Source organism: Oryzias latipes, chromosome 11 (assembly GCF_002234675.1).
Source record: "Oryzias latipes chromosome 11, ASM223467v1".
Classification (NCBI taxonomy): domain Eukaryota; kingdom Metazoa; phylum Chordata; class Actinopteri; order Beloniformes; family Adrianichthyidae; genus Oryzias; species Oryzias latipes.
In genome coordinates this window covers 6063255-6080588 of record NC_019869.2, presented here as the reverse complement: position 1 = coordinate 6080588, position 17334 = coordinate 6063255, and the positions used below count along the sequence as shown (strand labels likewise).

The 17334-nt window shown below is 42.3% G+C and overlaps 1 protein-coding gene across 5 annotated transcripts in view; it reads left to right on the top strand.

Annotated features, from left to right (window-relative positions):
- Nucleotides 1-17334, top strand: part of LOC101170938 (RNA-binding motif, single-stranded-interacting protein 3) — a 365275-nt gene that overhangs the window by 266695 nt on the left and 81246 nt on the right. For all 5 annotated transcript variants that reach the window (XM_011480741.3, XM_011480740.3, XM_023959620.1 and 2 more), the window contains one exon: nucleotides 6917-7074. In XM_011480741.3, coding sequence (XP_011479043.1) covers nucleotides 6917-7074 — 158 coding nt within the window. The remainder of the gene's footprint in view (nucleotides 1-6916; nucleotides 7075-17334) is intronic.

Sequence of the window (17334 nt, the reverse complement as noted above, 5' to 3'; positions counted from 1 at the left end):
ACACATTACCAGCTTTCGCTCTTGTTGTCTTCCCGTTGCTCCGTAGCACGCTGTTCTGTGGCTCAGTGAGTGTCTGCGTTGCAGATACTGATGCATATGTCGGGTTATAATGCATGTTTGCATATGTCAGAAGGCGCTGTACGAGGTTTTTTTAGTTTAAAAGCCTCATTTTAAGGTTCTGCCATCTGCGTGGGTACAAGAACTGTGACATCGGAGATGGAAACAATGAACCAAAAAATAAAAACGTAGGCTAATTGGCTGTAGAGAAAAGCTGCATAAGCTGTGGATGAATGGTGGCAGTCTGCAAAAACAAATTTGTCTCAAAAACAAGTCAAACAAATACCAAATCTAGGATGTTTTTCTCTGCTTTTATACAAAAAAATCTACCAGTGGAGCTAGTAGGTAGATTGGATAACAATTCTTAAAATAAGTTGTGACATCCTGCCCTTCTATGACAAGATTTAGTCTAGAAAATATAAACACTTATATTTCAGTAACTTACCTAAATATTATTTCTTTGGGCTCGGCCGTGGTGCAGCGTTAGGGCAGTCAACCCATGATCGTAAAATTGCAGGTTCGATTCCCACCTTGCACGCCCATGAGTCGATGGGCAAGACACTGCAACCCCACCTTGCCTCTGGTGGGGGGTTGGCGCCAGTATTCGGCAGCGGAGCCGCCACCAGTGTGTGAATGTGTGTGTGAATGTAAAGCGCTTTGGGCCTTGTAGGTAGAAAACCATTTACACCATTATGTATGAAAAAAAACTGTTTTGCCCCCAAAAAATGGTATATTTACACACTCCCCCCAATTATCTTCTATCTAAAGAGCTACAATGGTCCAACTATCCTTATTTCTAGAATGACATAATTTTAGATCAATTTGTCTGAAAGATTCTGTGTAAATATGTGAAACAAAACATTCCTTTTTACCTAAATGTAAGTAAATCTGTTGCTCAATGTTCACAAAAGTACAATATAAAGTCAAAAACAGAACTTTAAAATCCTTTTTAAATTAAAAGCAAAACCTAAAAAGTACTGTGTAAAGTAATAAAATATAGATTAAACATACAATGTTAAATAAAAAAACAAACCCTTAAAATACTATTTAAAGTAAAACAAATGACTTAGCAAGATTTATTGTCCTAAAACCAATCTCCATTTTACTGAAAAGTTTAAACTAAAAGACTGTAATTTGGTAGAACATCATCTTGGTACGGGGGTCACTTACTAGAGGAAACTGGTAAGTTAGTTTTGTTCTATATCGCGTGTCATCAGTTATTTAAAGTAACAACTGGACTGGAAAACCTGTTTGAGGTGCTGTGATTTCGAGTGTAAAAGAAAGTCCGTCTTGTGGTGCGGAGTGAAAGCAGGAACGTTTGGGAAGCGCTCTTCAAAGGGGAGGCAGCTGTCGGCCTGACTCTGCCTGCTGTTGTCTGACCAGCTGACAGAATGACGGCTGCTTCTTAGTACCTCCTCTTTGTCTGTGAAGACTCTGGCTCCTCACAGATTCAACTGAAGCTTTTGGACTCCTCTGCTCTTCGCCTCCTTCGTCTCGTTTCCCACTCCTCTTCCTTCCAGTTTCCTGCTCTGCTCGTCTTTTAAGCGCGTTTCGGACTCCCACCGTCAACGTATCGGCGGAAAAAGCCTTCTCTTTCGATGTTAGTAACAAAAGCTTTCTAAGATTCTCCGACTAAGCAGCCGCACTCCATTGTTTTTGGCCTTAATTGTTCTCCTTGAGGCTGCTGGTTGTCACACAACAGTCCAGAGTGACACAACTAAGGGTGTTGTGCTGTACCAGGGACTGACGGCTCCATACACAAGCAGGCGGAGGCTGTTAGAGTGTGCATCTCTGCTCAGAGCCGCAGCCAGGAAGCCCTGTAGAGCCAATTACAGATACATCTCTAATCTCTTGAGCAAGCTGAACAGATATAGGGAGAAAGGACAAAAGAGCGGGCATGAGAAGACGGGAGAAGTCAATAGTCAAAGGAAGGGAGTGCGAGCAGGACAACAGAGGACTGATGCAGTAAAGTCACAGATGAAGGACGCAAAAGGAGGAAGGTTAGGAAGGGGAAGAAGGCGGGGCAACAGGCCTGATTGTGGGGCAGTTTTATAGCCTTTCTGCACCGCCACATGCAGCCCCCATTAGAGTTAGACTGTATCTGTCTCTCCAACTTTGTCAGTAAAAGGAATGTAGCCCTGAGAAGCCCAAAGGCACAAGCAGACTTCCAATGCCTGACGTCTCTTTTCTGTAAGTGTTGTCAAAAAGCAACAAGGGCTTTCTTTAATGCGTCCTATCTGCCTGTCATGTCAGCTGCCTCCGTCTCCTTTCAGCTCAGCTTTTTTATCTTTTCATTCTTTAACCTCTCGCACATGATCCCTCCCCGCCTCCCTCTTTTTTTTCCTAATGCTCCCCGTCCCCCACAGCATGGTAATGTTCTTCCAGATTACAGCCAGGTAAACAGAGCCCAATGTAGAAATGAAATAACTGCTGCAGGGCTGTCTGCTCCAGCGATGGGGCCATCCGTCAGCAGGAAATGACACGTCGTTCACCGCCGCACGTCCATCGCCCCTTCTGCCGCGTGCGCTGTCAGGACCCCACCCCCCACCCCTCTGTCCTCCTGGTGGCAAGGTGAAGGAATTATGCTCATCAAAACCCCAGCACAGCCTGGAGCCTTCCCATTAACCTTCCACAACACCGGTCAGTGGCGAGGGGGACAGCCGTGGTCATTTCTCTAAAAAGAAACACGCTAACAGAAACCGGAATGATATTCGGACACGACAAACTCCGTGCCTTTAGTGGAACAAAAGCAGGATTGGTTTTGGACGCACACACAGATGTGGGCACCTCCATTTCCGTTCATAACCTGACAGCAGAGGCCCACATTAAGGGAAATTAAATCTCCTCCTGAAATGGTTCGGCCCGTCCCCCCCCCCCTGTCAAAACGCTTCCTTCTCTGCTCCCTCACCTTGTCTTCTGGGTATTTAGGGCTTTGTGATGTGGAACGTCGTCAAAGAGAAAATTAGCGAGGCGGCCGTGCTTGGAGGAGGCCTCCCTGTGATAATCCTCACCACAAACCCTCTTCAATCAGCCCACGCGCCCGTGTATCAACGCTGCATACGCTCTCCTGCTTTTAGGTAAAACGCTGTCGCCGCCACACTCTCAATGGCACTGCGGCCCAATGAGTGACGGAGACAGTGACCTCTTTGATCCGGACCCCCTCTCTGCATTTAAATCTGTAGTCACCCTGGAAAAACGACTTTAAACTCCAAACAAAGCTGCTGGCTCTCCATAGATTTAGCCGCAGAGTGACACATGTACAGAACGCTCTCATAGGTAGTTTTAATTAAGCCTCGTTCGTGTGCAAATCCTCTGTTATACAAAATCCGTGAAAGGTTTTTCTCTTTTTATAAAGAACTTAAAGGAAACCAACCTGCAGAGTAAAGGAGGACTTCACTTAAGTAATTAAGATTTTGGTTGAAGAAGAAAATGCGGTGGTCTTCTTCATCTACGTTGTCCCAAAGGTTTCAATCCGATCAAATGTGTCCTGTCAGATAAGGAGGCTAATTAATCAGCAGAGGGAATGGACTTTTCTTCTGATGGATGGATGGATGGATGGATGGATGGATGGATGGATGGATGGAGGGAGGTAGGCAGGAAAGTGGGGGAGACACTTCCTGTCCTCCATTTCACCTGTCTTTACTGTCAGGCGGAAATACAGGGAAGCAAAGCGGCTTGTGATATGGAGCATGTTATGCATTTAGATAAAGAACCGTCTCTACATCCCCCAACCGAGAAGATCACACATACCTCTAAAACAGGATGTTTGTGTGTGTGAAATATAATCTTAAGAAGAGAAGAATGTGCTAATAACATTTAGACGAGTACGCCATGACGAAGTTTGCCAAACACTTTTCTGAGATTTTTATTAGAGAGAAAACCATGACGCAAAGAGAAACGCCAGGACAGGTTAAGATAGAAAATCTAGCCATGTACAAAAACATTCAAAACAAAAAGCTTTTTTTCTGATTTATTTTTAAAGCTTGCCATAAATGTCGTACGATTCTTTTTTTCACTAAAACTTTTCCTGAGATTTTATCCATATTGCCCCTTTTTTTTTTGGATTAAACCAAGAATCCGTTGCACTTCCATAACAAGGCCATCGTTCTTGGCTGGAGAAAGGGAGTTTGTCCCCTCCCGGAGTGCTCCTGCGCCCAGGGGGAGGAGTTAAGGTTTCTTCACTGCACCAGTCCGTTGTGGTGAAGAGAGAGCTGAGCCAGAAAGCAAAGCTCTCAATTTACCGATTGATCTTCGTTCCAATACTCTATACCCTATGGTCATGAGGTCTGGATCATGACCCAAAGATCCAGGTCCCGAATTCAAGCGGCTTCCTCAAAATGATGGCTGGGCGCTCCCTTAGTGATAGGGGGAGGAGCTCTGTAGTTTGGAGTAGAGCCGCTGCTCCTCCACATCAGGGGGAGCCAGTTGAGGTGGCCACTGGAGAGACTTCCCACTGGAGAGACTTCCCACTGGAGAGACTTCCCACTGGAGAGACTTCCCACTGGAGAGACTTCCCACTGGAGAGACTTCCCACTGGAGAGACTTCCCACTGGAGAGACTTCCCACTGGAGAGACGAGACTTCCCACTGGAGAGACTTCCCACTGGAGAGACTTCCCACTGGAGAGACTTCCCACTGGAGAGACTTCCCACTGGAGAGACTTCCCACTGGAGAGACTTCCCACTGGAGAGACTTCCCACTGGAGAGACTTCCCACTGGAGAGGGTTCCCAGGCCTGGGAAAGTCTCGGGGGTCCCCCCAGAGGATCTGGAAGAAGTAGCTGGGCCGAGGGAAGTCTGGGCATCTTTGCTTAGACTGCTACCACACTGACCCAGTGCCGGATGATGGATGGATGGATGGATGGATGGATGGATGGATGGATGGATGGATGGATGGATGGATGGATGGATGGATGGATGGATGGATGGATGGATGGATGGATGGATGGATGGATGGATGGATGGATGGATGGATGGATAGATGGATAAACAGCATATAACTTTTACAAAACATTGACATGCCTGAAAATGTCTGATTACTTTATTTGAAGTTTAGTTTCCATCTTTTCGGCAGCTCACTAAATTATCAGCATTTCTTGCATTTATTTAAATAAAAGTCATTTTGTTGTGGGGTTTCGAACATTGAGTAGTTCTTCAAAACGCCACCGCCGTCAGAGTCCAATCACACAGCTGTTTTGACAGTATATAAAACCCCGAAAAAGCTTCAAGATGCGTTCGGATGTGATGTGGAATTTGTGTCCCACCATTGAAACCCATTGGGGTAAAACAAAATGTCATTATCCAATCAGCTTTATTCGTTTCTAAGACTTTAAGTTTGAGTTCAATATGTAGCTCGTCCTGAAATATTTAGCCTTTCTGTTATCTTGACATAGCCAGCAGTTTTACTTCTGTTAGAGTAAAAGTCTCCAAACAGAATATTCTTTAGTGCTGGCGGGAATCTGTCAGGATTGTTTTTTTTATTTTTCCTTTAGGTCTTATTAAGGGGAAGAAGAAAAAAAAGATTTCATTTTTACTCTAATGACAAGAAAAAATGAAGAGAACAACATTTAGAACAGCAAATCAAATTTTGTTGTTACTTTATATCAGTGCTCCCTTTACAGTCTCTTTAAAGACCCAATCCAATGAAAATGCTGTTTTACGTGTTTTTAACATGATCTTGTAGCAGATCTCATATATAAAGAAAATTACGATTAAAATTGCATTTCTAAGTATTTCTTTGTTCATAACCCAAATATGATAACAGATCATATTTGTGAAATCAGTTGGGCGGGGTCAAAAGCTCCCTCCTCCGCTCCATTCTGATGCATCACTTGTAGACGTGTAGATCCATGAACGCCTTTGTTTTCTTCGTCTCAGCTGGAATCTGGATCCAAACTGTACGACTGAAAAGCTTCAACATTACTAGCTGTTTTTGTCGCACCGCTAATGTTAAGTCAGGGGTTTATACAAACGGGAGAGCCAGTGAGCCGAGAGTTCTCAGGAACGTGGAGGGGAAGTGGGGCGGTCCCACCCATCACTCAGGGGGGAATTTCTGATGAACTCCTGCCGCTCTGCAGAAATTATGTTCTGGAAAACGACGCAGGTTTTTAGATTTTGGCTAAAAACCACATCATGATAACCAAAAGAAAACCTGGAAACGCTTTGAAAACAGAACAGAAGATGATCAGAGTGAGACTTTAACACTCATCACTGTCACACTACGTTTATCGGTTCAAGATAGTAGTAAAGGCATCTCTTCTATTTATATAAATATGTTTTATTGGCAGTGCAGTTTTTTTTACTGATATGACCCTTTTGTACAGATTTAAAAATGAGCGGTGTACTATTTATGTACAGAACTTTACAAAAAGTTTCAAATGAATTCATTGGTAGTAGGAGAATGAATGACTCTGGTCCTCTGACTGGATGAGTCATTTACTACCTGGAGGAAGAATTGATTCAATGTGATTTAAAAGGTGTATTTTTGTGCCTCCAGCATCATGATTCTTAATTAGTATTATGGATTACATTTTGCGCTTAATATGGCAGGGTGACTTGCTCTAAACATCCATACATGCCCATTTCTGTGACTTTGAGTGTCTGGCTCAGACGCTGATGGACTGGTGAGCTGTCTCAGGCGGCGTGGGAGCTCGCCGCACGCCCCGTCCGATACCCCCAACTCTGATTTATTCTAGCCATATGGCATTAGGCCAACAAGTTTCTCTCAGAGGCCAAATTCCATGTGACCAAATCAAAAGTTTGCCGTGTTACAAAATGACTTGTGATGCAAACCTGATGGAAATCTCACATCTCTGGGAATACATGTCGTTTTTTAAAGTTCCTCTTTCATTTCCCATTATAGCAACAAGAGCAGGACCCCACCAACCTGTACATCTCCAATCTGCCAGTGTCCATGGATGAGCAGGAGCTGGAAAACATGCTCAAACCCCTGGGACACGTTATCTCCACAAGGATACTGAGGGATGCCAATGGAGTCAGCAGAGGAGTGGGCTTTGCCAGGTAAAAAGAATCATTAAACATTTGACCTGTTTTATTTTGCTGCCTTAATTTCCACATTCATGGTCGAAATAATTTTCTTACAAACTCTGGACTACTTTTTAAGTTGGGAGGAGATTTTGGCAGATAGTTGAACCTCTGATTAGGTCAGTGAACAGCAGCTCTACACCCCAAACAGAGAGTTTGAGGGGTCACCCATGATCTCGTCACTCACCGTGTTCTATGGAAGGAGCTCTGGCAATAAGGGCTCTGAGCCCCTACTGAGGGGCGTCTGTACAACCAGAGCAAGAGTTTGGTTTGTGTTTTATGCAGTAGGTCGTTCCTGTTACCAGTAGGGATGGGTACTGAAACTTTGTGCGTGTTTGGATGTGGTACTAGCGGTAACGTATAAAAATACACATTTTTGAATATTTTAAGGATTTCTTTTTATTCTAATGTCTGTGTGGTTTTGAATGCAAGCAGTTGGCTGCTTTTCAATTTCCTCCAGGAATAATGAAGCTTCTATTCTATTCTATTCTGTTCTGTTCTATTTTGGTGCCTAATTTTGGCATTTCTTTTGAGACACATCAATCACTTGTATTCTGTACAATTCTAGCCAATTATTTTCCCCTTCCAGCCTGATATATGGCTGGGTGAGGCTGTGAGGGTGGGCGGAGCTTAAGCCAAACTGCTGAGGGCGAATCGCGTAAAAGTTGGTCTCTTCTTCACACCGATAGATTCAAATGCAGCAGGTTGATGGATTACAGTGGCTTGTACAAAGCCCAAAAAGGGGGGGGGGGGTGTTGTTTTTAAGTTTTTCTTTTGGCATTTTTCTCTTGGACATAAATAAAGAAAATTAAGTTTAAAATTTCTTCTTCTTTTTTTGTAAATTTGTGGATCAAGTGAAAATGAGAAATTGTGAAAAAAATAAGATTGTATTTGTGATGAGGAAAATACGCTGGGCGGGGCAACAAGCTCCCTGCTCCGCTCCATTCTCATGCATCCACTTGTTGATGACTCAAAGGTGAATTTCTAATAAAGTCCTGCTGCTCTGCAGAAACTATGTCCTAGAAAACGACACAGGTTTTTAGATTATGACTGAATACAAAATTATGGTAATTAAACAATCCACCTTGAAAATAGATCAAGAAGAATAGATGCAAATCATGCATTTAAATGACATATATCCCCTTTTTAAAAGACTTTCTAAACCTATTATTGGTTTGCTTCTGCTAGTGTCCTGTGTCCTAACAGCAGTGCATTTGCAGACATGACTGCTGCTGTGTTTCCAAGGCAAAAGGCAAAGTCCATGACTGCACAGTTTTTTTCTTTTTTTACTTAGAAAACTTTCCACTTCAGCTTGTTAATCCCCCAAAGTCATAAACTGTTCCGTCCTTGTCCTCGACAGCAGCCACCAGACTTTCAATCCTCTCCGCACTTCTCTCCCTGTTTACCCAGAGGAGGCCGCTGACGGCCGCCATCTTGCAGGGATTTTTCCTTAATCACCTGCTCCGGCAGACGTCCCCTCGTATTCCCCGCTCTATTATCGGAGGTTAAAGCAGGACAGACGAGCACAAGCGCACACACACACACACACAAACAAGGCTTTTGTACACAAAAATGGCCATATGCGCAGACGGCGTCAACACTTTCGACAGGCACACTCCCACCTCTTGTGCAGACCAGCAAGCAGAGCGAAGCCTGCAGCCTCTTTAAGCCGCATGCAGAAGAGGCGGACAGGTGAGAGGGAGTCCGAAAAGACGGGATATGTGCGTGGTTAGAAATAAAAAGTATTTGACACGTTTGGTAGAAGAAGGAAACCTCCCAAATGAAACAACCTGACTGGTGTTTCTGAAATGCAAAGCTCCCATTGGCTGTGTGGACAGACAGGCAGCTGCTGAAGGCTGGACCGTGAGGGGCATTAAGGAGAGTAAACTGAGCTAAGTGTTTGTGGGCTGATCCATTACTGTTATCAGAGGCCATTACTGTGGGCCCGGCACTAATCATTGCAGACAGCAGCACCTGATGCCATTAAGCAGCAGCAGCAGCAGCACACAGAAGCCCAGCCTGCCTCTCTGTCTACCTGCATGGCCAACGCTCCAGCCCACTGGTTTCCACAGAAGCCTGGCTGACCAACACACAGCCTGGCTGGTCTGCTTTTGGTTTCCTCCATCCCATCATCCTGATTTACAAGCTCTCTGCCAGGCTACTTTCTGTTTATGGCTGTGTTGAAAAGAAAGGATAAAGAACTGAGTAGTGTTTTGAGTAGGTTGAATAGAAACGGTACAGAAAAGCTTAAAAGTGGTGAACAAGAATAGTTCCAGTCATCATGTCTTTGGAAAGGATTCTGATGATGATGATTCATGTGTGGTTGTTGGACAGAAACCACACATTACCTCAAAAATGATCTCAAAACAGCTTTTCTCTTGATGATTGGATTCATAATTGCATAAATCACCATTTACCCCGAGACTGTTAACGCCTTAGTCATGACTGTCCTCATGGGTGGATACGGACCCCATGCGGGCAAAAAGTAGACTTACCTGTTGACTGGAAATGTTCACGAACTTTTTTTCTGTGTTCATGCTGCGAGCCACAGGTCGTAGAGAATACTTATACAAAACGTAAGGGTGAAGTAGGTCAGACGCAGGAACATTGTACCCGATTTGCAAGGAGTCCGTTAGTGCTGTCCACGTGATACGTGTGCGCTCTCTTCGTGTAGCCTGTTAGAAATGAGGAAATTAGACAATCAGAGTGGAGTTTGTGTGGACATCCTATCGCCACTTAAGTGCCATGTGCATAACCACCTGAGAGAGGCGTAAAGGCCCCGCATGACAACATCACCCTTAAGTCATAAGTGCATGAAACTTCCATTAGCCGTACAAATACTTCATGATACACTTACCACTTACAACCATTTTCATGACACCCATTGAGGTGGCTGTACAAGCCTTAACCCCTGTTCTATCCTAGGCGCTTTGACATTGGGAGTTGGGTCATCTAGACCCACCAGACAGTGCTCTGAACCTTTTTTCTTCAATGATTTGTGATCTTCACTGGTGTCCATGGATTACATGAAATCTTTCCACCTTTCTCCACCTTTGTCATGGTAGGGAGAACACGTCAATGTAAGGGTGGGGTCATCTAAGATAGCACAAGGGTTAAGTAAACTGCGAGACACACCTGCGGTCCTCTTACCATGTGGCCGCTCTTCTCTACGAACCTCCAAGGACCAACCAGACCTGCAGACTTTGTTGGTGAATAAGACATAAGCTTGAATGAAACCAAGAAATAAATACGCCTCCAAAGCTGAAATGGAGCTATTATATGCAAATTTGCATGTCTTTACTGAGATTCAGATATGTGAGGGTGTGTGTATATACGCTTGTTGATCATTATGTAAATGTAGGCTCAACATATTCAGTTTTTGTTCATTTTAAAGGTATAAAAAAACAATAAACTTTACAAATCTGAATAAGATATCAATGTCACAAATGAGGGCCAGCTGCTACAATGATAAGTAAACCTTTAGTTTGACTTTTTTTCACTCTATGCTGTAACTCGCAATAATGGATACGAGTAACATACAGCTTTATTCAGACAGACTGAATTTCACTATTCGACATGACTGGAAGCATTCTTCTATTTTGCTCTCCTCTATGCATCATCTGAGCTAAATGTTTCTCAATAAGGAATAAACTGCAGACTAAGATATATAGCTAATTTTTTTTGGTGTATGAGTGCACTTTTTTGCATAGTTTGGCCAGAGGCGTGGCTTATACTGTACTTAGGTGCGACTTGTGTATGATTTTTTAATTCTGTATTATATATTTCTTTTTATGCTGCAATTTATAATCAAGAGCGACATAAAGTCCAAAAAATATCTATATTTAAAGTATTGAACTGGCCTTGTAGTCTAACTGGTTTCTATTTGAGAATTGCATTTGAGGCAACAGCACAGCAGGTGTAGCTGCCCTGCTGCTGAGGTGTGAAGCCCCTTAATTCCAGCTTGGCCCAGGCTCAGCTGGTCATCCAATTCACCTTTTTGGTCCTTGGCGACAATTGTCATCCAAGTGGTGCTTAGAGGGAAAGCTTCATAATGACCTGTGTTGGGGAAGCGTCCCCACCGGTGGGGTTTAATCAGTCAGCACACCTCAACAGATGAGGCAGTGGAGCTGAATGGCGAGTTGCTTGGAGAGAGGGGCGGGGGAACACTCTACATTCACCAAGGATGCAGGCTGGCATAGAGGAGGAAGCCCCCTATGCCTTCAGCCAGTGGGGGGGAGAGAAGGCATGTAATTATGCATGCCTCTGCAGCGCTAGCTAACACAGATGAGCTCAAGCACATCCTGGAGCTGAGTGCAGACGGTCCTCCGAGCCAATCTGGAAGATGTGGCAAGAGACATTATGATCTACTAGCACTTTAAAAACATAATTACATTTCAAAATAACTTTGGATTTCCTCATTTTGTTTTAATTGTGTAAAAAATGGACTTACTATATGAGTTTCAGATCGATATAGATGAACCCTGAGCCTGATTAAAAGCTAGATTCTATCTATCCATCTATCTATCTATCTATCTATCTATCTATCTATCCATCTATCCATCTATCCATCTACCCATCTATCCATCTATCCATCTATCCATCTATCCATCTATCCGTCTATCCGTCTATCCGTCTATCCGTCTATCCATCCATCCAGCCATCTGAAAGTTTAGTAAACTTTGAGGTCCGGTACTGAATTTATTGGTTCCACATCCACTCAGTTGTTGAGTGAAACCAGCAATCACCATATGTGGTGTTGACCTTAAGCCTTTGTCACATGCACCCATAAGGGAGGGTTTTGGGGTTATCCTGGGACGTCATGAAACTGGAACGTACCATTGCGTGTGCTAAGTGTATCATAAGGCTAATGGAAGCTGCCTGCACTTAAAGACATCCAGGTAATGCTGTTGCTTGGTGCATGTACGCCACACTCTAGTACAGGCATGTCCAACTGCCTGTTGTGTTTCCTCTGTGTCCCACAGTTGGTTAGATGGGACTGCATTCTCTAAAGACAAAGTATTTTTACGTAACCCTTTCCACTTATTTACACTTTTATGTGTTTAATGCAGTAGATTAAACAGAAAAAGGTGCCCAGACAGTCTGCACCACATCTTCTTAATGGACCATAGAAGTTCTGTCTCCTGAATACTAAATCTTTTGAGCGAAAGATTTTCAGTAAATGGCTCCAGCACAACAACTTTTGCACGTGTGACCAGGCTATTTTATTGTGGAAACTCTTTTACAGTTACAGACGCATTTGTCAACCTCTTCCTAAGATGGACTTTTTTATTATTAAATGCATATACTGTATGTCCTCTAGTATCTGAAAGTTCCGATCCCTATTAGATAAGTACCTAAAAATCATTCACTGTAAATAGGAGCTCGTTGGATGGGAGGCAAATGGGAAAGACAGGTTTTTCAAAGAAAGAGCTGTGAGGAAAAGAAAGGAAGATGTTTAGGGGGATTGTGAGTGATGCGTAAAGAAAGGAATGGACAGGAAGGGAAGGAAATAAGGCCATGGAATGTGAGGAAAAGAGTGGGGGTCATGGTGAAAGATGGAGGAAATAACCAAGGTTGAAAGACAGGGAAGAATGAGAGAGATGTCAAAAAGAAAGCCTGTAGATGGGCTGGGAGTAAGATAGATGAGACAGAGGGAGCGATAAAGAGCTGGGCTTTTTTAAAAAAAACAAGAAGGATGGGCTAGTGATAGAAGAGGGGTGAGAGGCTGATGGGATGATATGAGGAATTCAGGCAAAAAAGAGCATCCAACTTTGGAATGCTGGGAACTTTGTACAATGTTGAATCATGTTATCATAATGGCTTAGCAATTAGTCAAGTTTCAGTTTTTTGTGTTTACCTGAAAGGATTTTACTGAATATATAATTACGTCCACACTACAAAACACAAAATATCACTTTGGTCTAGTTAAAATATCTGATTACACTTGATTAAAGGCCGTGCTTCTCAAGTATTTTTTGCCAGGCCCCCCCTCGGAAAAAGAAAATGTTTTTAATGAGCTGCGTACATGATACATCTGTGAAAATCTCTCCTAAAGACCACAACTTTTCTCACTTTTTCCACATATATTCATGTGTGACCATTTTTCCTCCATGCAATATGCGTAAAATGTATGTAGTGGCTGTGTGACACGACCTTTAGGGAAAGGGGAAAGCTTTATTTGTTTCATAATTTTTCAGACAAATAATTTAAAAATTTGTAATTTTAGTCTTAATTGGAGATTATGGTCTAAAAATATGGACTGTTGTGGCTCTTAAAATAGGAAATATTTGTACAATAAAGTACTTTAACAATATAAAACATTTTTGGCATTTTGTATGTTTATTTTAAGACATTACCTTTCAAATTACCAAAGCAAAATACCTACCAACGAGTGTTTTAAAACTCATTTCAGTCCTAAAAGGGCAGGAAATTACAATTTATCAAAAGGCAAATTTTATTTGTCCCACTGACAGATTTTTTTCACTTTTAGCAAAAGAAAAACATCCTTTATTCTGTATCTTTAATTTATCTTGAGTTGGAGTTCTATGTAGGAGTCCAGGCGTAGGCCTGTTTTTTTACTTTTACTTTTCATTTTCAAAAATTTGTTGTTGTTTTTTTTGTTTTCTGTTTTCGAGATGAAGATCGTTTTAAGTGTCAGTATTAGAAAACGCTGACCCAGAACTGAAGGTGTGTTTGAACTGGTCTGACCTTTGGGTCGCACATCCACCACCCAAATACCTCCGGTGTCAGCTGGGGGGTGTCCGAGCTGACCAGCATTCAGAATGCTGACTGACTTCATGTTGACTTTGGCCAGCATGCAGGTCAAGCCGGCCTCCACCGCCCCCTCCGCCTGCCTCCAGAGAACTGCTATATCCAGCCAGTAAATACAGTAAATAATGGAAGGTATTGATTCCCACATGTGGGATAAGAAAGCAACGAGAGAATTCCTCTAACCCTCAGAGGGGAGCATTTTCAGGAATCCATGCCTTTAAGTGAGCATTAGTGTGTTCATTCAAACAAGAAAGAAGCAACACAACCTTTTTTCATGCATTTGTAATTGCTATAGGTGAGAAGTAATCACAATCTTGTTATTTTTTTAACCAACGTTTTAGATTTTAAAACCTGGTCCTCCTACCAAATGGTTGAGATGCCATTTAATGCTTAACATATAACACAACAAATAAAAAGTCTTGCAAATTGTTCATTTAGAGCTAAATTAACAAAAATTAAATGTCTTATTTTCCAAAAGTAAGCCCCTAAAAGATCAAACAGTTTCTCTCACTAAAGGAAAGTCTTGCACCAAACTTGGAAAACCATGCATTTCTAAATGTTTCATTTTGACAAGACTGCAACAACACAAAATACTCACAATTATTTTGCATGAGATTGAATACTTACAAGACATTTTAGCATTTAGAAACCAAAAGAAGATCTCAACACAGCTCAGGTGTGACGGATCAACGCTAATGTTTCTAAGGCACAACATTCCTATTTTCATGGTTTGACTGAAGTAGATTTGTTGCTACTGGCTACTTGACCTTTGAAAACAAACAACATTAACGAAACAAACCGAACATTCAATTTGTGTGACTGTGCAGCAGCACAAATGTTTTTCCGGCATTGGCCTACATCGCCATCGTCATGAGTCCTGGGGATTTTCTGGTACATGAGCCAGAGGAATGCGCTGTCTTTCACTGTGGAATGTTTTAGAGTCCATTAAGGAACCATAAAACTAAAACTACCATTAACTTCTGTTAATATTAGTTATATTAGCAGTGCTACTTGTGTCATTTAGTTGGAATGACACATATCGATATGGTTTCCATTAGTTTACCCATAGGAGGAGCTAAATTCTTTTACATGGAGGGGCAGAAGACTTTGGAATGGTGGCAAATGAGAACAGCAGAGTGGAAAGACATTACAAATGTAAAACAGTGTTTTATTTCGATGCTTCTTTCAGCATTTAAAAAAGTTTAAGGGCTATTGGCTGTCGCGCACCTAGTTGTGTAAAATGTGGTCTTTAAATTGGACCCAATCCCCTGGGGAAGCGGTGAGCTGTAGACACAGCCGCACTAAGGAACCGTGTGGTGCTGTGACAATATCACAGTAAGTATTTAGATACAAGTTTTTCCATTTATTTTTGCAAGTTGATAAAGAGATTGGGTTATTTATCAGACATAAATGTATTTTCCATGACTTGGGTTCAATAAATTTATTTGAAAGTTGTTCTCGGCTGCGTTTGTATCGTGGCAAATGTAATTTTGGAGTCTATCTATTTTAAAGGGGTGGATTTGGTGCTTATTGGCAAAAGTTATTTACATGGAGAGGCCAACTGGAATTATAAAGAGCACTGAATACAAATGTACAGGTGAACAATGTAATGATATCATCTGGGTTTCTCTAGCTTTGTAGAGATGTCAGTTGGAGTTGAGCTAGGCGCTTCTCTTTGGTTGAGGAGGCAGTTAGAGATGGTATTGTTCAAGATTTGTTTCTGTGAAGAACATAGAAGATGAAGTCCTCATAAAATGAAATTAATTCCACAAGTTTCAAACAATTTAGGCTTTTTCTGTGTCTTGATTTTAACCACCTTTGTACAAACCCATTGCATTTTTGGTCAAAACATTGGCACATGGTTGGTCACTTTTGGGGAGATAGCTATGACTACAAATATGAGGTTGATTTTATTTATTCAATGAGAATATTTCAAATCTGTCAAGAACTGCTGGACTGTGGAAAATCCTGGATGATGAAGACGTCTCCGGAGTGTTATGTTACGTGAAAGAGTTACCCGAGGGAAAGTCTGTCCTAAAAGCAACCATTTTCTCCTTTGTCATTGGAGTAAATCATTCATGTCTTTGGCTCGTGTCTCACGGAAGCAACACAGGAAACGTCTACAGGAAAAAAAAACGACTCAGCCAAAGACCAATATGATTTATAAAATACCTAAAAATATGTAAGGAGGGAGGAAAAAGTGTCTGAACATCTAGATAATGATCCTAAAATCACCCTTTATTTTAACTGCAGGATATTATCCTTAAATATCTTCCTTTCTAAACAAGTTGATGATAAATGACATTGGTAATAGAAGTTGGTTTAAATATAGCACTGGGTCCCTGAATCATGTTCATTTTATTTAGAAACTACTGGTTAAAGATCAAAGAATCTTGTCCAAAATGGGAAACGATGGTTCATCTTTTATTTAGAACACCAGAGGTTCCTCTAAAGAGAACCCAACATCTGCCGTTTATCACATTTTTTTTTACCTTTTTACAAGCAGGATACGAGTTTGTTTGTGTGTGCACGAGCTGCACATCTGTGCAGTTAGAGCACTGAAAAGCTTTGTGGGTTCTGATGTAATCTTTGTCTGACATGAGGGTCTACGGGCTTGTGATGTAAAAGATCAGAGCCCCCCTCTCCCCCCACGCCACCGGCCAGCTGCTCAGCCTGATCACAGTCTTTGATCCGGCGGCAGAGGGAGTGGAACCACGTATGCCGGGTTCCTGCATGTTCCCCCTGTCTCACAGTAAATCTCAACATCTGTGCAGCCTTATACTGAAGAAAGTCTTCCCCTAAACCTCTACATTGATCTTTGGTCTTTTCTAGTTTGCGCATACAGTCCTGCATAACTGCGCTTTTCCCCAAAGCTCCAAATTTTACCAAAGACATGCAGACAGAGTTGCTGCTCAGGGAAAAAGGAAGCATTATCCATCCAAACACCTAACCAACCATTCATCCAGCCCCCCATACCAATTCATCCATCCCTACATACAGCACACATCCAGCCATAGGCCTACTTAACCATCCATCTACCAATCCACCAAGCAATGAACTCAACAGTTCATTCATTCATCCACCCGTTCATCCAAGCACCAACCAACAACCCACCCATCCATTTATCTACAAAGGCACCCACCACTCAACCCATTCATCCATCTATCCATCTACCCATCTATCTACAAAACCACTTACCACTGAAACCATCCAACCATCCATCCAACCATCTTCCCCACCTTTCATCTACCTATGCATCTATACACAAATCCATTTACCTATAAACCCATCTGTTCAACCATCCATCCATCCAACCAAGCATCTATCCAATGATTCATCCACCCATCCATCTATCTACAAAGCCACCCACCACTTGACCCATCCAACCATTCATCCATCCATCCAAGCATCTTTCCAACCGTCATCTACCTATGCATCTATGTACTAATCAATCTACCAATAAAC